Raw genomic sequence first — 27,207 nt, forward strand, 5'->3', positions numbered from 1 at the left:
TTCACAGAAAAACAGAAGAAATACTGAGTGTCCCAAACCTTCTCTCTTTAAATGCTTGACTATATGACTTTAGATAGGCTTTATTTCGTGGCAGCATTTGTGTTAATTAGTATTAATAAAATGATAGTGGAATAGGTAAAGAACAAAATTCAATGAATAGATGCACTCCAATCAATGAAGAAATTCACAGCTTAATTTAAAAGCCTTTGTAGCATCTACTTAGTTTTTATATGGCAGAACAGTAAATGTGTCACAGAAACACTGAGTAAGAGACTTTGCCTTGCAATATGCCTTCTGTCTTTGAGAACTCAAGTGCTTTTACTTTCAAGTTTTAAGTAGTATTAACAAAAGCAACAGGAGAATATAACAGAAGCCCTTCACCTACATGTCCATTCTGTCATGCCTGAAGGGATTCGAGGGTCACAGAAAAGACAGATTTGTTAGTAGGATTTGCTGTGATTTTAGCAATCCTAGAGTGCAAGTAATTCTGAACAGCATGTTCAGTGAATTCTTAAAAGTAAAAAAGCTGAGAATTGGCACCAAATAGAGACTTGTCAGTAGTGCCTACATAAAGCAATTTACACTTCCTTTACCTGCAGATTGATATGTAGCTGAAAACAAGTGGGGGACTGAGGGTGTGTGTGGAGACAAACAGGTTTAAGGGAAGCCTGGCTGCTCCATCACACAGTACAACCTTCTTCTGTTCACTAATTGCCATTCTGGAGACTACCAGTATTGAAAAATTAGCAAGTGCTAAAGCAGAGTTAGAGGAATGACCAGCATAGAACACAAAGGTGCTAAAAATCACTAAAAACTTGTGCATCAGTAGGAGGCACTGTGGTGCCTGTCACAGGCTGAGAAGGAGAAAAACCAAGGGAAAAGTAAGGGTGTGGAAAAAAAGGCCAGGTGAAAGGCACTGATGAGCAGAGAGGAAGCTCTCTCGAGTTTCAGGCAGCAGCCAGTCTTGGTGGGCTGCTTGGCAGACACAGGGCACAGCAGCCCCGGGCTGGGGGCTAAGGCTGCCAGGGGCTGAGCAGGCACTGGGGTCCAGCACACTGCGGGAGGGATGCTCCTGGGAGGAGCATCCACTGGGAAGGGCTTCCAGGTGACTGCAGGGTCTGCAAGGAAGGGCTGGGCACGTCCCTGCCTGCAGTGCTCCAGCAGCCAGTGTGGAATCCAGACTGCTGCTACAGCTGCCTGGCTGGCCAGCAAAGTACAGAAGTATTCACACCCACACCCAGTGCAAGCTGTACTACACTCAGTTGCTCTAAGCTCCCTTACCTGAAAAAAACGGTCTCCATTTAAATGCTGGTTACAGCCTGTAAGGCTGAACCAGTTCCTCAGACTGGAAGACTGCAATGTATGAAGGGCATTCCTAAGAAAATCCAACCAACACCTGAAGTTTGGAGTGATGCACTCACATGACATGTAACAGACAGCTCAGCCTCCCTTCAAACTGTGACTCAGTCCTTAGACACCCAGGCACACCGAGGTATCCTCATTTATTCAAAAACTTACTGAGAACCCTTACTCACAGATTGGCACTGAGCATTTACTTGACTCACTCTAAGACTGTAATAATTTATTATGAAATTTCACTAACAACAGTGAGGATTTTGTATTTTTTTACAACTCAGCTTTCATTCATTTTTTTTCCCCTCCCTTACACTATAGAGCTGCAGTAATCCCATAATAGAGCACAGCTAAAGATACAGGAGCTAAAGAGCTTCCCTAAGCAGGGAGACCTGTCCCTTTGCTTTCTGAGCCAGCATCTATTACTGGATGCTTTCCAGAAAAATGCACAAAACTCCATAATGGACAAGGACTGCACCCCAAATTGGGAAATTTCCTTCCCCTGCCCATGCCAGCACCTTTTTCATTTCTGCAGACCTTTAGAACTGCTGTAAGCCTGAAAACGAGTATTTCTCTCATGGGTTAAAAACTCCCAAATGAACAAATAAACAACAAAAACTTTCCTTTATTTTTTACAAGTTATTAACAAGCATTTCTGGGGATACATGGTATGTGTTTATATCTAGCCTTACCTGGATTTTTAATACAAAAACATAGTTTGGCAATAAGAAATTCAATTGCTCACTGTGTTAAAATGTTTCTTTTTATGGATTTTAAATTCTTGAGCTCTCCTTTTACTGCTTCTTGTAGTACAATGATAAAAAGCCAAGTGAAGCATCCACTTTATTGTTTTTATAAATGGTGAATTACTTTATACACCTCTCCTGAATTTATAAGAGAGAACAACAGCTGACATCACTACCTGCCTAGACTGGCTGAAACCAAATTGCTGGTTCTTAGATGCTATCTGTAACTAACCATCCTTTAACTGAAAGATGGAGTTACAGATACTTTCATTTTCTGCTCAATGCCAACATGGCTAACACAGATTTTTTAATTCTTAATGTACTGGCAAAAGTAAACTTTCTTTCTGTTCTTTTATTACTATCATTATCAGTCAGGTCTTTCCAAGACCATCTTTTTCCCACATCTGCACATTCCTTTCTTTTTTTTATAGCCCAGCTGAAGGAAATATGCCAGAATCAAGATGTCAGTCATGAAAATCAAAGGGAAACAAATGACACAGCATTGTGGGCAATGCAAGCCACCCCAAAGGCACGTACAGAAATAATCAAAATGAAGAGAAGCCATGAATCACTGTCACTCTATATGAAATACAACTCCCAAGACACCCTGAAGAGCAAACATTTTATATATTTATCATTAGCTTTATTTTCTAGATAATGTTTCTTCTTGAAAACCAAAACTACAGAAATATGCCTAAAGGAGAATATTTAGAGAAACATATTTATGTGAGCTAGACTGACTATTTACATTTTGAAAGACACAGCGAGGTAAAAAAACTATAAAGGAAAATGAAGGGAAAACATCACTAAGACTGAGAAAATACAATAAACACAAAGTTGTAACAAATTATAAACAGTTTGATTCTGTTTTAACCAGTGCTCTAAACACGGTGTTCTGGTTCCTACTGCATTGCACATAGTGGAGGTTCATGTGGTACTAGGGAAGAGAAAATAGTTATGGAAACACTGAGTGTTCTACCCTGTAGATGTTGGGATGCTGGAGAGAACATGGGACTGCTTTCAGCAGGCAAAGAAGTGCTTGAGCATGAAGCACCAATGGTGGCTGCTTTAGAGGCAGGACTCAGAGTGAGATTGGAAGGACACAGGAACAGCTCAGTTTTGAGCTGTTGTGCTCTGCTTTGGACACACACCTCGAGCAACATTCATGATGTTCAGCTTGGGCTCACTGAACTCAGGCCTACCCCGACCTAATGCACCAACTCCTCACTCTACAAGATTGCAACATCATATGCTGACTTAAATTACTTCATGTTCCATTATTTCTTAACCATTTGTTTAATGTAGTTTCATTTATTTCTGGTAGGATTCACAGTATGCACAACTACAAAGGATTTTTTCCTCTCACTTATATTTCATATTCAGATACTCCTTCAATCATCCATCAATTCAATGCAGAGAATGATTTAGGAAGGAGGAATCTAAAAGTCATTACATCTTTTAGCTTGTGATTCTCAAATGAAGAGCTTTAATATAACATTTCTGCAGAAAAGTCTTAGATCACATAGTAGCTTTTCCTTCAACACTAATTTATACAGGTGACATAGAAAAGATTAAGGGCTTGATGAAAAGCAAGAGAAGAATCACTATCTTGCACTTACATATTAAAGACAAGATATAAAGTTTTGCTCATTTAATATCTCAATCTAAGCATTCCAAATAATAAGCAAAAATACTGAACACAGAACAACCCTACAACTGACAGAAAAACAAAATCTAATAAAGAGAAATCAAAGCATAGGAGAATTTAACATGTTCTCTGATTGTAAGAGACAGCTACATCTTCAGATTTACAGATATTTCAATCTATTTTATTACATATAATGATTGCAATTTAGCCTGCATTTGCACAAACTGCAATTTCAGCTATGAATAATGACAGATCACAATTTGGGGCCCAGAACACACATTGAACCTTAGCCAGCTGAAAAAGAAATTCTTGGAATAAGGTAGCCATTAGGGAAGAAGTGAAAATGCACCACTGTCATTTTGGAAACATATGCTGGTGTTGCTGTTTTCTACAGTCTTATCACTAACAAACAGCAATGCTGCAATGAAACATGCTACTATTTAAAAAACAGTATGTATAGCATTAAACATCTCAAAATTGCTAACAAGTTTCCCAGTGCAACAAAATTAAAGCTAAGAATTAGAAGCAAAGACAGAGGTTCAACCAAAAGCCTCAGTGAAGGGGCACATGCATTTCCCAGGTTAGTGCTGAATGTCAGACAAAATGCAGCCAAGCCTGTCTTAGAATAGAAACCCAGTGATCTTATCTGCTGAAATAATTATTTTTCTTCATCTGGTTACAGAAGTCTACCCTACATAACCCTACCCCATAACAGTACAGCTTTGGATCCAGTGCAGTTTTCCTAGACCTCTGAATTCCCTTTTCTCCAACAGATTTGTGCACCTCCCTCTGGTGCAAATTGAAGCACTTGCCCTCCAAACAGGTTCCAATATAAATCAAGCCACTTGACCTGTACAAAGCAGGAACTTTCTCCACAAGGATATTTAAGTATAAACTGACTTCAGATATAGCTGTTACAACCTGCTAGAAGAAAACTGCAATAGAAGAAGTAATGCAGACAGGAAAAAGTACAGTTTTTAGAAAACAGGATTTCCCAGTGATTTCAGGCACCTTGTAAATTGATCAGCCTGGAACTGAGTAGTAGCAAAAAAATTCCAGTGCCCTGTGATTGCTTGATTCCTACTTCCACACCCGCCCTCTGAAAAGGTCAAACATTTAAATCCAGCTTTAAAAGATTGGGAAATGTGACACTTGCTGAGACTAATTGATATAAATGATGCTTTTCAAACTAAACCAACATTTTTGTTCCCAGGCCAAAGTTTAACATGAAGTAAAGAGTCCCTGCACTAATATTTAAACAAAGTCACTTCTGATGGCATGAGGCTAACATCTAGAGTGTTACCTTTGATCTGTGGGACAGATGGGGAAACTTCTTCAGTACCAGAAGAGGAGAAAGCAAGCCAAAACTTACATTAAAATCATGGCTATGATCTATTTTGTTAAGTCTCAAGCTTACTTTGACATAAGCTGCTGAATTATTACTCAATCTTAGTCATCAAGCCTGAAATAATATTTTTTTAAAAATACTAATTTAAATCAGAAGTAACAAATTAGAAGGATGCAAGAAGTTCATATTAAGGTTTGTGTTTATGTCACTAATTTAAAGCTTGAGTTCTTTACATATGAATGCAGAAAGAAATTTGAAACAATCATATTATTTATAATTCAAAGAGTGGTGTGTCATTTTTAGGCATAATTTTTGTACTGGGCACATTTTAATAAATACTTACATAAGCTGCATGTTAATGATTGCTTTAAGTGTTGCTTGGTGATTAATTTAGGCTAATTAAACAAGATGACTATTGTAAAAAAAAAAAAGAGGTAGCAAAGGAAAATGCATGTCAATATCAGCAATTTAACTAACAATAAAAAAAAAAATCTTCCTTATTTGTGAACATTAAGACTAAAAATAGAGAGATTTTTAGCAAAATAACCAGGAAAAGAATACCTTTTGCTAATCATGGCATTGCTTTTGTACACCTGCCCACACTCTGATCAGTGAATCCTACATGCCTGAGATATTTATGAGCTCTTTTTATTGCTAACCCCACCACCACTGAGCTGCCCAACAGACGCTCTAATTTAAGATGCTCTAAATATTGTTGCCATGGGTGACACATGAACACAGACTAAGGCAAAGCTCTGCTAATAAAAAGGCTTTCACAGCATTTCAGTCCTTGCTCATAAGTAAAGTTAAAATATATGGCTTTTAAAATACTGGATCTGAGAGAGGTCAGGTTAAATGGCTGCTAGTAATAAAAGGAATCAATATGCCACAGCATCTGAAGCAGCCAGCAAACTAAATAAACACTTCATCCAAATCCACTTGGCCCTGAATTAAAAGAACATAAAATACTGTATTTATTTTGTTTGCCCTCCACCAGCCTGTAGTTTGCATCAGTGTATCTGCTAGAATTTTACACAGAGCAAGCAACAAGCATATGTTGGCCAAATAGCAATTAAACTGTGTGTCAAGGCTAGGAGCAATTAACTGGGCATTAACCTTATCAGGAAACCACTTCTGGATTAGCCAGCTACAAACAGGCAAACATCTCAGTCTGGGAAGATTCTGCAACGTGTATTTACAAAAGCTTCGGAGGACTCAGACTTTCTGTCTCAGGCCCATACAGAGTAAATGAGCCATTTCCAGTAATAACCCTTAATTCATAAGCTCTGAACAAAACCAGAATCACCTTTTCCAGTGATTGTTGTGTCCTATTAGCATAGGAATGCAGAGCAATTTGTTCCTAACAGCACTTTAAAATAAAGCAGACCAAACAAAGCAGTGAACTTGCATCTTTCATTTCTCATCTACATTTGGTTTGGTTTATAGATTGACTTCCAGGAGAATTTATGAAAAGCTATTTTCTTCTGTTGATCTATTTGTATTTCAAAGGAAGGTGCATAGGTTACTTTTCAGTTCAAGAAATTAATGTATGTTTTGCTTGAAGCTGCCAGCAGACAACCTATAAAGAAGGTACACGTACACCTGTAATCAATCTATCCCTATTAAAATACAAACACCATTCACAAAGTCATGCATATTTTTGAAATTGCTTTAAGAGTTTAATAATATTAGTCTTGAAACAGTTTTGAAAAGTTCATTTCAAAAACCCAACTCTTAGATGGGAATATGCAGAATTTCATCAAACCTACTATTAACAAAGAAAGAGTTATCCGACACGGCTGAGACTCAAAATCCCTGCAGAACCTGAAAGGATTATGAAGGTTTTCAGGAAAAGTCTTCAGCAAAGGTTCCTTTTTATTTCCTTCTGAGATTTTTAAGATCGTTTGAAAGCTTATAGAGTTGATAGCAGTATTTTATTACAGATCCTCAAAGCTGAATCCATAGTTGCAGTGATACTGGGACTTTACCCAAGCTTCATTTCACATGCTTCAACTTCTTTCTCTTTTTTCCCCCCCTCAAACTATCCCCTGTACTGAAATGTCTTCACTTGCTCTCATTATGGAGATTAAGATTGTTTTTAGAAAAACAAAAAGCCTCAAAGAATACTGTTCCCTCTTGCCACATCAGAATAACTAAAGTGGGAAAAGTTCTTCCATCTGGGTAATAATTTTTCTTTTCACCAGTAACTCAAAATAGAGTGAAAGGAAACCTTTCAAGCTTTGCATGCAAGTACCCTGTGAACCAGATCCTTCACTGCAACTTTTAGGAAAGGAAAGCTTGATTTTCACATCTACATTCAATGTTCTTTTAACATTAGCTGGATCTGGGTAAACTTGTATTTTCAAGGCTTTCTTCCACAGAACAGAATCCTTAGGAAAAACAAGTCCAATTCATGGACCTAATGGCAAGGGAGTCTTCCTCTAAAGAGTTCCAGCAAATGATTTTGCTAAACTGTCCTGCAGTGTGCACAGACTCACACCCAATAACATCTGGCTATCTTCTGAGCTTTTAACAGACATGAGTCACAACTGGATTACACTATTACACTCCCAGCCTTGCTTACAAAAAAAAAAAAAAACCCAACCCCAAAAAATACTACTTTAGCTATACAGGCTGACTTTGAGGCCTAGTCTGTACAAATTACTGCATTACACTTGATAATATGTTCCAGCATCTGTAAGAAGTTTGCAGATACCTTCCTAGGTATGTTATGATGTCATTTTAATGGAAAGGTTGCATTTAAAAAACAAAAACACTGGCAAGGATTAAAAAAAAATCTTAAAGACATATCTGTGTTTTTTGAAAACTTGTTAAAATCTTAGATATTAAACAAATGTGCACCTCGCCTTTAAGATCCCCCAGGGAAAAGGGAACCTCCCAGGTCTCTAAGTTTAGTTTTTCCTGCAGCAATTTTCAGTATTCTCAAGATAGTATGCTATTAATTACCAAGTTATGTATTTAGGATCTTTTCAATATTCAGTTCTGCATTGGTGCAATGTGTTTAAATAGCAAATTAGAAAAATGAATAGATTGCTGCATGAAACAACTTAGAATATGATTTAACAGCAAATCAATACACACTTTTCTTACCCATTTTTCTCACCTGTGTACAAATGAAATTCCTCTGTTCCCTTTCACTAGTCCAATAAATGGAGAGCAGTACATGCATACACACATAGCATGGCACCAGATTGTAGAAATGGGGTCTCAATACCGAAGAAAGGGTCCCTCCAATTCTTCTTGGCAATGTCCCTTAACAACCAAGGTGGACATTTCTGGAGAAATTACTCAACTTCCTATCCTAAATTATGATCAAAAAATTCAAAATGTCTTCAGGATGGTAAGCAGCAGCCACAGTGATACTGTAACCAGGAATAAGCACAGCCAAATGACATTTTAATACAGACAAACCCAAGATAGCATATCTTAGAAAAATAAAGGTTTCCTCTAAGCTGGGACTCCATATTACCAGAACACACATCATTCTGCTCACTGAGCCCATACACTCTTAAAGAATGAACCAGAGTCTAGCTATGAGTAGCTCAGGATTATCCAGTCCTTGGATAATCAGACGCTTGATCAAGTCTGTCAAAGAACTGATACAGTGCCATGGATCAGGGGCAAAACTCAGTGCCCACTTCATCTACTTCAGCTGCTTGGTGGTTGGAAACTTGGACAAAATTTCAAAATCTAGTATTACAAAGGCAACTTTTCTACAGAAACAGGCAGGTTTATCAAATAGACAGCAATCCAATCAAAATACAACAGAACAGTGAAATATCCTAAATTAACACTGAACTGTGATCTTAGGGTGGAACAGTTGAGAGCAACTGCAACTTTCAAAAGCCTCAATCCAAGATCAAGGCCCAGGTATGCTCAAGGACTCCAGAAGTAGGACAGGTAGGTCAATTTTCAGTCTGGTTCAAGCCTGGTGACCAAATCCTCAGCTGGAGTAAATGAACACTTTTCCTCTGTCTGCCATCTTAGCCCAGCTGTATCTGCCTTTTGATCACGGTACTCTGCAAGTGTCACATTTTGGCACTGCATCCCTGCCCACAGAGAGGCTGGCAACCATTACTCATTTTACACAAGTTACAGCACCAGTGTCAGATGTTAGCAAGTTCAGCCTGGAGTCGATGCAAAGTAGTGAAGTGCAGATTAAAAAAAGCTTTTTGTTACTTTGACAATTCAGAAAGCCAGCCTCATCTACACCCTGGTCTTGCTAAAATAGTAAGAAGAAACAAATGGGTTCCTGTCCCTTTCAAGAGGAACCTGCTCACTCTCTGAAAGTGCTGTTTTCACTTAGTTCAAGGAATCAAATGTCTGGAAAGAAGTTAATAGTTTTAGAAGTATAAAGAGCACAAAGATGCATCATCCTAGATTATCAGCAGTTTTGAAACATTACTTCATGCTTTAAACACATCATCATGTGTGCATTTTGAGGCAAGAGCATCTCTGCCAACTGTAGTTCACAAGAACAGTTTATTGCAGTATTTCCCCTGGCTTCTTTATTTTTTTAATCTTGTGTGTCCATCTGGTGAGTACAGTTAAAAAAAAAAGTTAAAATAATTTGGAAGACACTTATCTACATTACAGTAAATTTTCAGTGTTCTTTTTCTAGCTCTACAACATTTAAAAAATTAAGAAGTATTAATACATTTAAAAAAACCAAACATATTTTCCAAGAAATGTGCTTTGATTTGTTCTTTTTACTATACAAAGTAAGCATTTCTTCCTTTGCTGATGTTTTACTGGGTCTTTGCTCAAGATTGATGGAATCCATCAAAATACACCAGATAATGCTAACTTCTGAAATAGGAATCTGCAAATGTTTAATCACAACTTTGGTTTTCTTTGAGCCTGACAGTTTTCTTTAGCAGGGCCTGACCTCCAGGCAGAACACCATCATGGAGTCAAAAAAATGGTATTAATGTGCCAAGCAGGAGTTACTGTTGAACATCACCCAACTAGGACATAAATGTGTGTTCAAGAAAATGATGGCAGATATACAGCACAAATAAATAGAAAGAACTGGTATTTTTATTAACCTTTTCCTGTCAGCCTAATTCGATACTTAGCCGGTAAAAGGTTTTCAAATTCTAATATGATATTGCAGATGACATATTGCCATTTAATACCCTGAATCATATGCAACAATATCTTCCTTTCCATAATAACCTCTTCTTGAATTTTATAGTTTCTTTTTTTAATATTAGAAGGACAGCACATAGGTATCTCTTTGCCCCCCAAACACAGATATTGTCTACAGACACAGTTTACTTACAAATGAAGGAAAATATATTTTGCTGTATAGTCATACAATATAAAGCTATAAAACCTCATTCTTTGCACACATCACTTCTCTGCTCATGCTATAACCATCTGAAAATTAGAAACCACTGCTTGTATTATTAGTCCAGTAGCTTTTTAAAACTAAATAACAAATAGCAGTTATATTATTGAGATCATAAGCTTTTGCTCCAACTACAATAAATGTCAGTTTCATAAACATTAAGGACAAACATTTTGAACAATGTCACAGATACTAAGCAGCTCTGCCAGATTCCTCTAGCAATATCAGAACATCCTGTTTTGCCTTTTTAACAGTGGCTAATGCTGCAGTTAGCTTTTACAAATTGATCAAGTGAGTAAGAGAAGAGCTCTTGTGTTCAGTGGTTCCCTTACATTAAAAGCTATTATCATATATATGATTATGCTAATTTTTTCTTATGCATCGAGAGTGAACACTTGCATCTGTATTCTGCCCTGTACCCTATTTTTCATAAAATATTTTCACCTTCTTAAGTCTTTGATTGTGGACCGTATTTTCTCAACATCCAGAGGGAAAACTGGTTAATCTGTATAATGTATGCCATTCCATATCCTCAAAAAGATAATGCAGAACAAGCCATACTGTGGCTGAGTATAGATTTATGGCAATCCATCACTAAAGTATTAACACAATTCTTAAAACTTCACGCATATTAGCACATGGTTAATCAGAGCTGTTTGACAGCCTCTTCTTCAGAGCTGCTTCTACAGCTTCACAGTATGCCAACCCTCACACTGGGTAGGGAAACACACTATGGAATTTACTTCAGAGCAAAAAGTTGAAATCAGATTTTACACTGAGGCTAATGTTATTAGAATAAAAACCACAATGGCTGCTCTGCCATATGCTTAAATGCCCCTCCCCTCCCTAGTGAAAAAATAGTCCCCCAGGAAGGAGCTGAGAGCTACTGCTTGGGTTCAGATATTGCTGAAAGAGTAAAAGAAAGAAATGGGTAATCAGTCATGATTTCTCTTCAGAGCAACAACCCTGATGAACATTCATGTGAATAATTTTTTCTGTTGTTGTGGATACTAAGAGTTTTCATTTGCTAAAAGGGAAGTAAGAAAATTTAGGAGAAACAAGATCTGTTGAAGATTATAAGCTAAAAAGAAACTATTCTTGCCTTCAGTCTAAGTCCCTGAATATCTGAAGGCAAGGAGAGCTCTTGGAGTAAAGTAAGGCAAACTTGTCATATCCCTATACTCCTCATTAGGCATTAGCATTTGATACTACCAGGGGCCATGCAGACTTTTTGTTTGATCCAGTATGACTGTTAACATCCTGGGATGTGCTACAGATGAAAGGTGTCCAGAACACCCCCACCACCCCCACCACCAAAAATGATGCTGCTGCTTCCTGTTTCTATCAATTCCTCATTGCCTGCATTAGGAAAACACGCAGAACCATGGGCCAAAAACCCACTGCACTTGGTGTTACACCAACCCAAAAGAGAATCGATATTTTGTACCTCTATAATAATTTTGTACCTCTAATAATTTCTGATCAAGACTACCCATATTCCTGGAATACTGGCTCACAACTTGGCTCCAACAAGCCCCATAGTTGTTCTAGCACAGAAGCTCTCTGACTTGGAGTCAGTGTTTGTGGCAGCTTTAATACAGTCTTATTGCTATGTCACTCCTCAGTGTCTGTACTCTTAACTCTAGACAAGACTTAGATGACATTCCTGCATGCTAAAGCATATTGCAAATGTGCCTTCTATTTAATTCAGTTTGATCTAAACCAGCTACTCTGAGTAAGAACTAATATTGATATTGCCAGATACCACATGACTGTTAAATTTTAATCACTAGGTTCTTAGTCTGATTAAGCAATTAAATTGCTTAACTGAAAACTACAGGGCAATTGATTTATATGAAGGCACTAAGAAATTCTGTTTGAAGTTTAAGAACAATTCCTTAGCAAAGGTTACAAACACAAGAAAGCTCTAATTGCAGAAGTATATTTCAGTATTAATCATTCTAGTATTCTTGGCCTTCTGATTGTTAATAGTTGCTATTTACTACAGGACTTATTCCTGGCTTCCCTTTTCTAAAAACCACTACTAAAACAGGCACTCTGTTCTGCTAACGCAAATTACACTGCAACTGAAGACTCTTTATGTGCTGTAAATGTCACTCATCATGAAACTTGGAGAAGAATTATTGTTTCTGCTTCTTTAGCTATAAAAACTTCCTTAAAATGTCTAATTTTCCTTCTTTCAATTTGAATCATAAAGCATTTGCTGTAACAAGATCAAATTTAGCAAGGAGGGGGTGGAGCTTCTAATGCCCAGTCACACAGGTCTGAAAGGAGTTCCTGCAGACACACATTGTCACTGAGGCCTGAGGGACACTAAAATGAGCAGGGCCACCTGCGAGGTGAGAAACTGCTCAAACAAACAAGGGCAGAGCTCACTCTACATTTTGATCATTTCACTATGTTTTACTTTAGGGGAGAAGATTTCTCTATCTGGAGTTGACATGAAGTACAATACACAGAAAAATGTCAGAACTTCCCCAAAACTCCCCTATAAAAAACTTCAGACCACCATGAAACCAAGGCTGAGTTGATTTTGCACAAGTGGTTCTAGGAAGTTTTCTCCTATAATGCTGGGGTTTTCTCATCAAACAGGAGTTCAATAAAAACATTACTTTGGCTTGAAGAAACCAAGTATATACCCACATCTCTTTAACACTGGTAACATTCACTACTACATGTACTTTCTTTGTTGCTTTGGCACCTCACAGGGTGAAAGAGCAGATAGAAGACAGGTAAGCTAATCACTGACATACAGCACTGTGCTGACTGGTGAGTGCTCAGGTCAGAATTTTAAAAGATTACTGGTGAGATCTGCCAGGAGGGGAAGAAGGGTAGATAAAGCCAAACTAAGCAAGCAGAGACTCTGTGGGGTTTTATAAAATATTAAGGACTTGCTCTCAGAAAATGAATGCTTTAAGGTTTTCAGCTTCAATCTTGAGCCTTGTAAGCCATGACACTTCCCCCCCCCCTTTATTTATAATAGCTAAGATAATTAATCTTTTTATACTATCACTCTGCATTGTTCAAAATCCAGAGGTTTGGTCCAGCACTAGCTACTTAAACTCAAAGTGATTCTTTATAGCCTATGTGGTTTATAGACTACAGCAGGATCTTTCAGCATAGTGTTTGTTATATTAATAAACATTTTTATTTGTTTACACATACAGTAATACTGTATCTACTACATACTAAATAAAATGCATAATTTATTTGAATTTTCCCATCTGATTTTCTGAAAAGGCTCATAAAATTTTAATGAAAGTAGTTAAAGCAACAGACTATGTATTAAAATTATATTAAAAAAATCACCTTAAAAGAGTACTATTAAAATTGCAAAGTAAAGTGCTTAGGCTTGAAAAATGCTATAACAGAGGTGTCCAATTTCTCTCTCTCTCTCTGTGTGTGCACATTCTAATAGACTTTCATTTTATGTCCCAAATATATCAAGACAATTTTATTTACAAAACTCCAGTTTCTCTCCTTCAGGAAAAGTCTAGCATTTTCTTCCACATGTAGAGCAATTTCCCTGCCTCCTCTGCACTGAGTACAGACTTTGATACATCAGCAGCAAACAGCCTTCATGCCTCTTTCTCATGCCTTAGTAACAAGGGTTTTTCAATAAACACTAATGATGTCATTTTAAGGCAAACATTCACAACCTGTGTCTCAGTGACAAGAAACCCAAACAGGAAGATGAAGATTCAGGTTTCAAAACCTTCAAGCTTATATTCTTCTAATTAACAGAGTTTTATATAAATTTTTCTACATGTGAGACGGTGGGTGTTTTTTGGTTGTCACTTTTTTTTGGTTGTTTTGTTTTTGTGGGATTTTGTTGTTTGGCTGGTTTTGTTTGTACTTAAAAAAGCAGTTTTCTTTACTGCACAGCTGGTTGCCACCTTTTTCTTCCCCACTGTCCTAGACCAACACAAGCTGGTCTCCCCCTCTCTTTATGTTATGTCACCCTTTCCCACACTGCATCTTCTCACCTCCTGACATTCCCAATCTCCCTTACCCCCAAATTCCCCACATCCTTTTCTAGCTCCCCTCCACCTCCCCTAGTAGCTTCCCATCTTCCCAGCCTCTAGCTATATATTCTTACCTTTTCCTCTCCTAAACAAAAACAAATATCAGAGTTATTTTAAGAGACAGCAAAAGAACAATCTGTCAAAAAAAAAAAAAAAAAAGCAAATAAAACCCACGCTTCAATTGACAGTTGAATGGAAAGTTTTACTTCAAACAGCTCTGGTTTCATAGAATCTGTAATGGGATGTGTCACGCACAACACTTAACAGGTGATAACAGTGACTACTGCACACTGCAGCCATACTCTGTACACAAAAAGAGAACAGAAAGCCAAACCTGAGTAAAGGAAAGCAAAGGGTTTTTTCTGACACTTAATGAATTATCCATATTTCCTACAGGATGGCAGAAAAGGAATGACCACAAGAAATCGTTTTCTCCTGTATGTTTTTCTTTAATGTGCTTGTTCTTTTAGTCTAAACTCAGACTGAGAATTATTCTTTGCAGCTACTTTGTGATGGACATTTCAGTTAAAAGCAGTGAGTTATTCCATGCAACTACTGACAAAATTTAGCCCTTCATGTAATGCTCATTTTTTTGGTACCTTTAAAAATTAAACTACTGTGCTATTTTTTAAAAAGGAATTAAACTCCAGAAGCTTAGATCAAACAATTTTGTCATTTTGCTTTCAGAATTAGGCATCTGAGAAGATTATAAAGCAATAAAAAAAGAGGCATCTGATTAACTACACTATATTGAATTTCTCTTTTATAACATCTCTGTTTGTCAACAGCAGCATTACAACTGGCAACCAAAAATACAACTCCTTTTTTGAACACAGGATTTTATGCCAACTGCAGATAGCAACAAAAATTGTAATTACATGAAAGACTGAAACAAATCAATGCCAGATTCTCTGGTCTTAAAAACTTCCATAGCATGGTAACAGAGAGTTCTAGTTCTGTTCCTCTCTTTGCCAGGTCCTGATCCCAGTACTGGAATGGCCACAATCCCTATTAAAGCTGCCAGTGCACCAGAGTCAGGGTCTTGCTGCTATTATAGCTCTAAGGAAACCTGCATTTTGAAATTGGGCAAACTATAGAACTAAAGTCTGACTCTCTCCATGGAATTCTCTGGTTTGCCCTGAGCCCACTGGTCACATTGGATGCCCTTCCTATGCCCTTCAGTCTGTGAACTGAGCAACTCTAGAACAGGAGAAGGTCTACTGAAAAATGCTCTGCAGCTACAGTTCATGGGACTTGATTATTCCCTACATGATCAGCTGGTCCTTCAGAATCTGCAGATGAACCTTGCAGGTCACAGATGTGCTCTCCTCACAGAGAAATAGTCAGTCCACAAAAGTTGCTTTTAGATAAGAGAACCAACTTGAAGATGGGAAGGATTAAGGAAAGAATTTTCACAACCGAAGGTGAATAATCAAAAAGGGCAGGAATCTGATAAAGGTTGGCCTCAGTGTATATGTCACACTACTTGAGGGAGGGAGGTGTGCAGGGAAGGAAAGGCATTTTAATTTCTTTAAGAAACCCCAAGCAAACATAACAAATAAGTTTGATCTCATGCTAACATCTGTGCATCTTCTGTGCATTCACAGAGTTAAGGTACCAATCATTTTGCTTATTACCTGTAGGCTGAATCAGAACCATCAGAAATTACATCACCCCATGCAAGACTAAATAAAAGCAAATGAAAAATTTCATCTACTAAGCCATCAGGCAGAAAAATGGGTTAAACAGGAGGAGATAGGTTTTGAAAGGGCAGCATGGTGCATTGGCTGAGCAAACGGGAAAGTACCTGCTGGTAGTCAATGGTATCTCAAGGAGGAGACTTCTACTCTTCTGCAAAATGCTTTCCATTTGGGTTGTCACTGCTATATACAAAATAACTCTCCTCCTCTGCTCTTAGGCTTAGTAGGACACTTAATTAGGGATGATATTCTTGGTACTTTTGGAGTGCTCTGTAGGTAAGTGCTAAGTAGCATTGCTGTATTGAAAGACCCACTAAAAATAATGCAGTTTTATGAGATATACAAATAGCAATGTAATTCTTTTCTTCAAAGTTAATTTCTGAACCATATTGCACTGCACATCTTTTATTACACAAAAAATGTGTACTAATAAATAGCACCAGGAACCCATTTTATATAATAAAGGCTTATTTCAAATGTTACAGGAAGCAAACATTGTACAAGATACTATTCCAGGAGTGAGCTGGACTAGAAATATCAATTACCTTCAAAATGCTTTTTATTGACATGGCAACATGATGGGACTTCAAAATAAAAATGAAGGCAAAGAATCATTCAGAGTGGAGAATTAAAAATGCTTCCCTATCTATACTCAAGCCCCAGAAGATAATGCAACTGGGAAATGCACAGTATAACAGTTTTAAAAAAATGCAAACAAGCAAACTAACCACAAAACCAAAATCCCAAACAAACCCACAACAGTTAAATCTTTTGTAGGACTATGCAATTTTTAACTTTCAGTAAACTAATTCAAAAAAAGAAAAGAGTACCCTTCCTCTTTTCAACCAGGAGCTCATTTAGTTCAGTGTTCTTCTTTCTACATCTCATACTTCATGCTCCAAAATGTAAGTTAGAGGGCCAGATGTATTATCTGGGAAGTTTTCCAAATTCATTAACTCCTTGGCACCAGTGACTTCAGGATACCCACTGCCAGCACTGAATATTATGCCCAGCAAAAAAAAAAAACCAAAAAAAAACTCCTGGAGGGAAAGGATTAATAAAATGAGGCATTCAGCAGTGGCTGCTGGGCTCTTTGGTCACAACAAGCAACTGAAAGAATCACAGTATCTGCCAACACTGATCACAGCCAGTTTTCAGCACCTAATACTCTGAAGGTCTTTCCTGAATATCCACAGATCATTCACCACAAATCTTAAAAAAAGCACAGGTATTGCTTGAAGGAACATGAAACCAACAGTCAGAGAACAGACTGTCAGGAAGGCTGTGACTCCAGTTCTAACTGCAGAGGGTGGCAAATGTTATGCAGGGGTGTTAGAATCACATCATCACTTTCTCCACAATTACAGAAGACACAGACTGAGGGAATTTGTTTTGCTTTCTGAAATGGATGCAGCCTGGCTGTCAACAGCTAAAGAAGGCTGATGACTGAAGAGCCTTACAGACCCCTAAAAAGGCAGGAGACGCGATGGATTCACTTGTTGTTCTCAGCTTTCTTCTTAGGGCCAGGGAAGGAGTTCCATGATGGAAATCAGCTTACTATCAGTCATGTAGGCACTTTCATGAGCCATCTGTTCAGGCACCATCACCAGAGAAGCTCTCTACTTTAAAGATCAACATACAGCAAGAGGCCCCTAGGATTCTAAACATTAAACTTGCTTTGCTGGCTGCTGTGCCTTCCTTTGAATCTTCACAGTTTTAATAAAAACACTGATTTATTTACATTCTTCAAATTTCAAATATACTGTTGCTTAACCTTTGCATAGGCCTAATGCCAGTTTTCTTGGGTTTTTGCCATCTCCAGTCACTTAAAATTTAGTAACAATTCTTTCCACATGTGATATTCCACGATCCCGAGATACCAAGACGTCAGGTCCGAAAGATCACTTCTGCAGAACTGCAGTATCTATTACCCTGGGTGAAATTCTGCACTAACACAGTTACACAGCTTCTTCTTCCAGAGATAGCTTTATTTCTGCACTCCTCCTCTAGACACTTCTACCATATTTACGAGCTCTCCTACGCTTGTATGAGTCAGAAACAACCTGGAACACAAGGCAGAAGGAAGCTCCAACTCAAAGCAGAAACTTTCAGCAAAGACAAGAAATGTGACAGGCTCAGCACAGACAGTCACAGTAGAAAGTGTTGCCAGGTCTCAGGAAAAGGATGCATGCCCCAAACAGCCCACAGCTGGCAACTCCTGCAAGCACCACACTGTTTCCTACAGAGGGAATTTCAGTGCACAACAGACAGAGCTCTGCAGGCACATTACTCCTCCAGCCCACTGCAGGCTGGCACACAATGGATTTACCACAGACACATGACCACTTACTTCCAACTCCAGCAGGCCTTATGTTGAGTGCATCATTCATCACAACTATTATAAGTCTATACTTTATTTCATTTTATACTACTTAAACTTTCCAGGGATTTTAATCCTCTCTCAACCTTCTTCACTGAACTCCGCACAAAGCAACATTCAGCAATACTGACGCAGAATCCCTCTTTGGCATCTTTCTTGCTCTAAGAACATGTCACAGCTTTAGCAGGCAGTTCCCTAGCTATGCATTCACAGGAGTACTCTCTAAAGTTCCTACCTGCAGGAACTTTTATTTCATGATTGTCAAATGGAAATATCTTACTTTGGTTCCCTTTCAGGGCACAAGTTTCCTTCACAGAGAAGTCCAAGCTGTTTAAGACTTTCCTGGTAGATGCACATGCACTTTTGCTCTTAAAGTGAGAACATGAAAAGGGCTTTGCTGTTGAGGCCAGGGTTGGTTTACTACCCTTTCATAGTACAGAAAACTATCATTTTCTGGGTGAGTGAAATAAACATTTCTGCTTAACTTAGGCTTTTACTGTCCTCTAGTTCAGCAGCTTCTTGTGATCAGCTGGACTGAAAGAAACCCCATCTAGGGTAGGGAATGTAGTCCCTGAGGTTCTTAAGGAAAAATGTTCTTGCTGTCTGAGCTGCCTTACAAAAGGCCCTTACAAAAGTTTCTCCCTGGTTCTTGGCTGCTTTCAAGGACTGCTCAATCTTCTCTCACTCCTTAGGACAGGACCAGACCAAGGGCACAGCAGCCCAAACAAAACTCAGACAGTCATAGTACATTAAGAGCAAGTAACATCACACAGTCAAAAATGCACAATACCAACTTTCACCAGCCACTAAGCAAACCTCTCTGAAACTCACTTTCAGTTTAGTCCTCAGGACAATAAAAGAGACTCAAACTTGCTCCCCCTTTTCCTATCTTTCAGCACAAAGACATCTCTGAAGATCCACAAATCTTCTTTCATCCACACTTTCTCCCTCAGATGTGTCTGCCTACCCCTTACACCCCAGTCAATTTCTTCAGCTCAGGCTGATCCCAGGATCAAAAAATGTCAGTTACAAAATCTTTCTTCTCTTCTCCTGAACTTTTTTCTTGCTCCCTTGACTAAACCAGAAGAATACAATTCTTTTCTGCAGAATTATTTTTCTGCTAGGTTAGCTTCCCACAACAGCTCATCATGGAATTATAGGAATAATAATGCTAGCATACAGAGAAGGGGGGCAGAAACACATGGCTTGGCCTTTATGAATACAATGCTATCATGGGATAACAGGAAAATATTCAGTCAACATGCTATTTTATAGAAGTTCAATTACAGACCCTTGAATTTGCATCTGCACTGCTGTTGGTCAGAATTCAGTTTTGCTCTAGCTGCTAAATCCCACAAACAAACACGGAGGGAAACAAGTTTCTCCTGCAAGCTTGTTATTGTTCTCAGCAGAACAGATCTAGTCACTTTAATAACTGTAATTCAAAGAAAGATCAATGGGCACTGCTCTGTTGTATCTTAATACAAAGCACGCTAAGAGTCACAGAACACAAAGCATTCATAAAATCAAAGTGAATAAGTGACTTTAGAGAAGATTCTTACATTCTAAGGATGAGACAGAAGGGATGCTCCTGTTCAGTGTGCAGAGGTTTACTGCCACTTTTTATTCCCTGGTCCTGCCACTGAGAAAGTGGTTTTATTCATGGCAAGTAAAATAGCGTTAAAAAATAAAATAAAACCAATGCAAGTTTGTTACTTGAATTTAATAAGGATATAGTTTGACATGGCAGAGATGGTGATTTAGTAGACAGCTGCCTCACATCCATCCACTTACTAAGCTTCCCTTCTAATGGCATGAAAGCTTGTCTCTCAAATGGATGGTTCAAGGAGATAATCTCAGCACTATTCATTTTTGTCCTTCTTGTTTTAATTTTTGGCTGCTGTAGCTCTCTTAACCATCTCACCAGCTAAGCTGTGGGACTGAAATAAAGAAGTAATGGAAACCAGGCAGCTGCAGATAGGAGGCATGGTGCCCAAGACTGCTTTATTCAGCAGCAGCAAGCTTTCAGATCAACAGCATAGCATCAAACATCATCCTCAAGTGAGGGATTTTTATCTACAGATGACTTTCTCAGGACCTAACAAAAAGGAGGTCACAACAAATCATCATCACACAGCTAATAAAGTCTTAAAAAGAAACCAAAAAAAGAGGGGAAAAGCTGTCAAAGGAATAGTTACAGCTGGTGAGTTACTGGGAGTACAAAATTATTCTTCTCAAGAGTAAAAATGAGTGCTTGTTTCCTTCCACAGAGGAGAACCATCTAACTGCATTATCTGAGAGCTGCTTATCAGCCACATAGACCTGGCAGGCTTGGGGGAACTGTAAAGACCCCCAGCCTGACATTCAGAAGAGATTTTGACTTACAGCCTGCTTTTCACTAAAATTCAATCATAGAGTAAGTTCTGTTAATTTAGAGTAATGGTTTGAATCAGAGAACCCTAAGTGTCCAGCCTTCCTTTTCCTGAGTCAGTGACAAACCAAACTTCTCATGCAGAAATATATACAATTTCTGTGCAACTGGCAACATTAATCAAGCCTCCCTCCCTCCCAGCTCTAACCAATGAAGATAGTTACAAAAACATGTAACACCCTTATACACATTAAAAAATAAAGTCCATTTTAAAAAGGTAGCAAAGCCATATTTGCATCAAGTATTAATGTATCCTCCTAGGTTTACTAGACAAGTTGTGTTTGAAGAAAAGAAAAAAAAAAACCACAGTAGCCAGGAATTAAAAAAAAGGCGAGTATTTTAATTTTTGGACTAGAAATTGTTTTAAACACCAACAATATAATAGATTTAATGTAACATTCTTAATTTTATACTTTACCAGTGACCTGCAGGAAAAAAAGAAGGCTAATTTTTGCTTCTCAGCTCCATGAACTGATACATATTCTCAAATGAGAATTTATTTGGAACTGTAAGTTCAAAGCAACACTTTGCTTGGAGAATCATAATCAAAGTTGATGATGATAATGTTGATAATAACAGGAACAACAACACTATCACAAGAATATAATCATCAAGGGAGAGATACCCAAGTGAATGTAACAGGGAAAGAGTGAAAAATCTTGCAGAAATATTCCCCACAATAAAACATCAAACATAACTCACAGCTTAATGATCCAAAGCTCACAGAGGCACGAGCTATGGGTAATAGAGTGAACTGAAGCATTGCAGCAAGGGACTTGTGTTTTTGTGCCAGAAACACAGAAATGGCACCAAGCATCACATGGGCTGAATGAAGGGAAAAATCACATTGCACAGCTTCCAGTGACACCACAGCTTGCTTACATCCAGTATCCAAGCCAAGATACACAGGTCAGGCTACACTGGTACTGCTGAGGTATATACTGCACAACACAAAGTAGATAAGTCCTCTTCACACTTGCAAAAATGATTGAAGTAGCCAAGTATTACACTCTTATCCTCAAAGAGAAATAAAATGAACTAAAATCAACCTTCTTTTCTCCTCTCAAAAATGCAAAGGGAAGGGTCAGATTCCACATGATATATGCTTTCAGCTAGTAGCAAGGCCCTTGTTTGGACAGGCACTTCATTGCCTGTGTCAGGCAGCTCAGCCACTTACATGAGCCTTTTCTATTGTGGACGTAGTTACTATATAAATCCTTATGAACTAAGTACTAAACCCAATGCTCCCTTTGAAAAGCTGAGCTTTAATGACATCTGCAGCAGCAAGAAGGCTTATTTAATAAAATTATAAAGTCTGCCATAAGGAGAACAGCACTTCCCTATCCACCTCTTCGACATAATTGTGTTACCTGCAAATCAAACTTATTACAATGGCACCATCCTCAAACAAGCCCAGCAGCATGCACTAAGCTTTCTGCAGTCTTTCCTAAATCCACTATTAACCCCCACCAGATTCCTTGATTAAAAGGAAGCCTCTTGTGCTACAAAACTATGCATAAACCACTGGATTTTTCTGGTGTTCCCACAGCTCATGCTTTGCTTTAACAAAACCTTACTAAAATGTCCTAAATGCAGAATACATCCTGGCATTAAAGGATGCATAAATACACCAAGACCTTTAACTAAATTATTCCAAACTCTTTCCACTTTCCATCTGAATTGCAGTTTAACCACAACTCAGTCACCCACAAAGCAGGCCAGCTGTGATGGCACTCAAGCCCCAGGACAGCCTGCCCTTGTAGGATTTAGCTGCACAGCTGCCTCACCAGCCCTTCCTTCCCAGAACACCAACTCTACCTACAGGCTGAACAGCCACATGGGAACTGCATTGGCAGCAAAATTAACAGTAAGGGGCAGAGCTTGACCAGAAGCATCCTTCCAACTATCCCAATGGGCTTTTTCCTACTCCTATCCTAACCCTATCTCTTGCCATATGTTGTGGTTTAACCACAAAGCATTAAATCAAATTCAGTTTGGTAACAGAGCTACCCCTTATAACTCAGCCTTGCTGGTACTAAGCCATAGCCCAGTCACATACTCCTCACATTGCAGCCAGCAAGAAAATAAGGTCTTACTCATCTTGTCTCAAGACTGTCTTGAAAGACAACCCTCAGCCAAAAGCATGGTCTACTGACATTAAAATAAAAATAGGAAAGCTTTTTTGACCATTTTGCTAATTAATATGTCAGAGCTTATAAAGAAAGACTCATCAGCTTTTCTCCAGCACTGCATCATCTGAAAGAGCTGTGTCAGCAGAGACCTCAGCAGAGAGTCAATACATACTAAAAAGTGTTCTAAGCAGTAAATCAGAACACAAAAAAGAATTTTATAAAAAACTAAAATAGTTTAAAAAAATTCAGTACTCAATTTCAGTATTTGATATAAATCAGGTTATATATGATATGGAAGTCTTGCCCTTCTTTATAACAGATATTCTCTTAACTGTCCTAGAACTGCTTTTACAAGAAGCTAGGAGTTTATGAAAAACTAAGCTAAAGCTGCTGATTTTTCATCTTTGTGAATTTTCAAGGACCTTCCCTGCTTTACAACAGAGGCACCACTTGCCTGCTTTTCATTCTCATCATTTGTACTGGCATACCATTGCTGAGCACACGGGGAGGCAGGAAGGTTACAGAGGACAGATTCCTTCCTAGAGAATTCAGAGAAGTTGTCTTACACACACACACACACAGAGGCATTCTGAAATTTGGTTTTTTTTCCAGAAAAGGACCAGTAGGCTGCATCAATACAGCACTCCAGTGCTTTTGCTGATGGCATTGTGGAAAACATTTTCAGCACTAAGAACACCTGTAAGCATGGCATGGGTCTTCCATCCAGGAGGATGAAATACAGGCCAGGTATGAGAACCAGAATTCATAGGTGGTTTCTGTGAGGGCCATAGATGTATTTTGAACAAAATCCAGCCATCTATCCACAGAACATGATTACAAGCTTAGGATATTTCCAGACATACTTCTAAAAATCAAACCTACTTTTTAAATAGGTTTAGGGGAAAGGAACTACTGCTTGTGGGTGCAATATACAAAGAGACAGATGGGGCTAGAGCTACAAATCCTTCTAATGCCTCAGTCTTACGAAGAATTTTGAAATTCATCCACACCTCTAACTCCTGCTGCTGCTCAGTAACATGTCATATGTGAGGGATAAAGTAGTTGTACCAAAAACTGAGACTAAATGCTTGAAGAGCCACTGCCCCAGAAGAAATAGAAAGGGTATTTCCCTAGAGAGAATCACTCAGCTGTGTATTTTATAGAACAAGTCATGTTGAAGGAGAGATAGGATAATTGCATTGATTGTTAGTAGGTGATAATTAATTCTGTAGAGAAACATGTTTAGTTTCCTGAAGTCTAGAATAGGATGGAAACTCTTCATTTTGTAATGAGAAAATAACTGTGTTTTGCTTGCCAGCACAAGAAGCAGCAATGTCTCCCTTTTAACATTCTTAGGGTACCTACAGGAAGGCAGCACAATGAATGATGTTAAAACAGAAATCCTGTGGGGGGACTGAATCAGGCAATTGCACATATGACATAATTCCAGAAAGCACAGGGAAAAAGAACACCATGCTCTTGAACAGACCTTTAAATAAAATATTTAAATGGAAAAATGTCAAAACCAAAATTGCAGCTTGATTTCTCTTTGTGAAGCATTAGGAAATAAAATGTAGACAGCATGGGAAATGTTTTTCAATGGCATTTTAACAGTATTTAAGTGGATAGGACCAATAAAAATAATTTACACACCAACTGTCTCAGAAGTTAGCTAAATTCTTATATTCTTAAAAGGAAAAAAAAAAAGAAACAACTTTATCTATTCCTTGGGTGATCTGTTGGCTGCTGATTTTGGTGTATGAAAAAAAGATCTTAGGTATATGTAAGAGATCTGTGAGGAATAAGTAAAGCAAACAAGTCAAAGTTCAATAAACATAGGTCCACATGTTCATATAAAATTTCTAGGTGTCTTCAAACAGAAAACTTTTCAAAGTCAGTTTTCAAGAATCTGCAGAAGTGTGTAGAAGAAAGACAAAATGCTACTAAAATTTGTATTATAAAGCTTAATGTACCTAAAACAATTGACTGCCAAAGAATTATAACCTTACCCCTCCAATACTATTTGATAGCAGTGTATTCCATTGATCTTTGGTAAACTGCATGATGTTGCTATGTTTGTAGTAATTTTTCTGAACAGGGAAAAGCCCAAGGGCAACACCCTCAGCTTCTTCAAGTTGACAAGATCATTTCTTTGAAGCTTTCACATTCCCAAAAGAGAAAGTTGAAAGAATCTTTTTCTTCCCAGGAGTGATAATATTACAAGACATATGAACTATTCCCTGATTCAGAAAAAGAATCCAAGAACTTCACAGGCTTAGGAAAGATGCCAAAAAAATTTTAAAAGAATTTGTCTACTAAGTTCAGGAAAAGGTCTTCAGATAAGGAAAATCCACACCAGAGAACTAAAGAGGGACACCCAGTTGTACAGAGAAAGAATACCATAAACAATCAGGAGTTTCATAGCTGACCTTCTTTTACTTAAATTTAACTTCTTAGACCTATCAGTGGAGTTGGAAAGGGAAATGTACAATGTGCTACAAATGGGCAGTCTGAAACTTCAGGATTTCCTAACATCAGAATACACTGCTGAATAACTAAAGTTTTCTAGGAAGTTTAAGGTTTCTCATGTCAGCTTATCCACAGCTCATGAAAAATTACAATCTTACGTGACATTGCCTTGGAATTCTTTTTAATTCAACAGCTGCAAGTTGTATAATGCCATGGCATGGTTGGCAGAACTTATTTAGTAAGCAGCTACAGTAATTGCAGCACTATGAATTAATGTTTTTTAATATTATCACCTGAAAAGTTTAAGAAAAACCAAAATATTTCTCCTGCACAAGCACAACATAAGGAAAAGCTGTAACACTTTTTTTTTTTTTTTTAAATCTGTAACAATTTTTAGTGCTGCCTTCAGCATTCCTGGTAATGGAAGTGTAACTCAGAGAAAGAAGAAAAAGCAAAGAAATACGTGTATTTCTCAAAGTGCGTATTGTTTAAGTCTCTACACTCCATAAGAGTGCACTTCCACTTATCTGAAAGTGCATTTTCTTCAATTTACAACATCTGTACTGAAAAATAAAAGTTACAGCTCTTCCTGAGAATGACTAGAATGACTTGGCTGCATACACTGCCTGGCTAAGAGCAACCCCTAATTCATCATCCTTCAACTTGGAGTCAGTGCTTACAAAGTAATGCCTCAATTTGCAAGTGTCTTCATCACCACAGTTTCTGGAAGCCGATTTCATTTATTGCCCATACTACTTTCATACTACTGACTTTTTCTCCAAAATGGGAGGACAGCTTACCCGATTTGTGTCCGGCCAACAAACCAACTTTGCTTTCATCTGCCACTGGAGAAATAAAAGAAAAGACACAAAGATCAGAAACTTATTTAAATTCACAAGCCTTTGAAATACTGTCAAATTATTTCAGACACAGCATCCTGAATCTTTAAATTATAATAATCTAAAAAAAGGCCTTTCTTTACCTAATCCACATGGGGTGCTTCAAAGTCCAAATATCTGAATCAAAGCCCTTTGAAACCAATAAAAGTTCTACCAGCAGTCCTTGTGGGTTACAGATCAGGACCTCAGAACATACACACTCAAAACTGAGTTGTCAGAAGAGCAATTGCACTTGTAAATAACTCATCTTACCATACAAATCACAGGGCATAGGAGAGTTGTAACATTTTCAGATCAAAGACCTCAATTGTAAAAAGAATCCAGATGTGGAAGCCTTCCCATCTGCAAGACATCTCACTGACTCACGGGCCCTCTGCAGATAATAAGGTCACCCAAACCCTGATCTTTTTAAAGGCTTATGCATTTTTTGTATGTTATATTTTATTTTGTCTATAAATTGTAACTTTGTAGTATTTCACAACATCTTATAAAGAAAGACATTTGCAGTAGCAACAGTTCACAGACAGCAGTGGAGGAACAAACTGAAGGTAACAGTAATTGGAAGTTCTGTTCAGTAACTTCAGTTTATTATCATATATCTCAAGAAACTAATTAAAAGACTCTCCTGGAGGGCTGAGGAGAAGAACCAATCACTGTTTCTTAAAATGAATTCTATGCAAA

At 38.0% G+C, this 27,207-nt stretch overlaps 1 protein-coding gene across 4 annotated transcripts in view; it reads right to left on the bottom strand.

Moving 5' to 3' along the window:
• PARD3B (par-3 family cell polarity regulator beta) overlaps window positions 1-27,207 on the bottom strand; it is a 385,570-nt gene that overhangs the window by 135,604 nt on the left and 222,759 nt on the right. For 3 of the 4 annotated variants that reach the window (XM_079311453.1, XM_079311452.1, XM_079311455.1), the window contains one exon: window positions 26,428-26,472. The exons of the other annotated variant lie outside the window; for it this stretch is intronic. In XM_079311453.1, the coding sequence (XP_079167579.1) occupies window positions 26,428-26,472 (45 nt within the window). The remainder of the gene's footprint in view (window positions 1-26,427; window positions 26,473-27,207) is intronic. 4 annotated transcript variants of the gene reach the window in all.

Source organism: Erithacus rubecula (assembly GCF_903797595.1).
Source record: "Erithacus rubecula genome assembly, chromosome: 8".
Taxonomy (NCBI): domain Eukaryota; kingdom Metazoa; phylum Chordata; class Aves; order Passeriformes; family Muscicapidae; genus Erithacus; species Erithacus rubecula.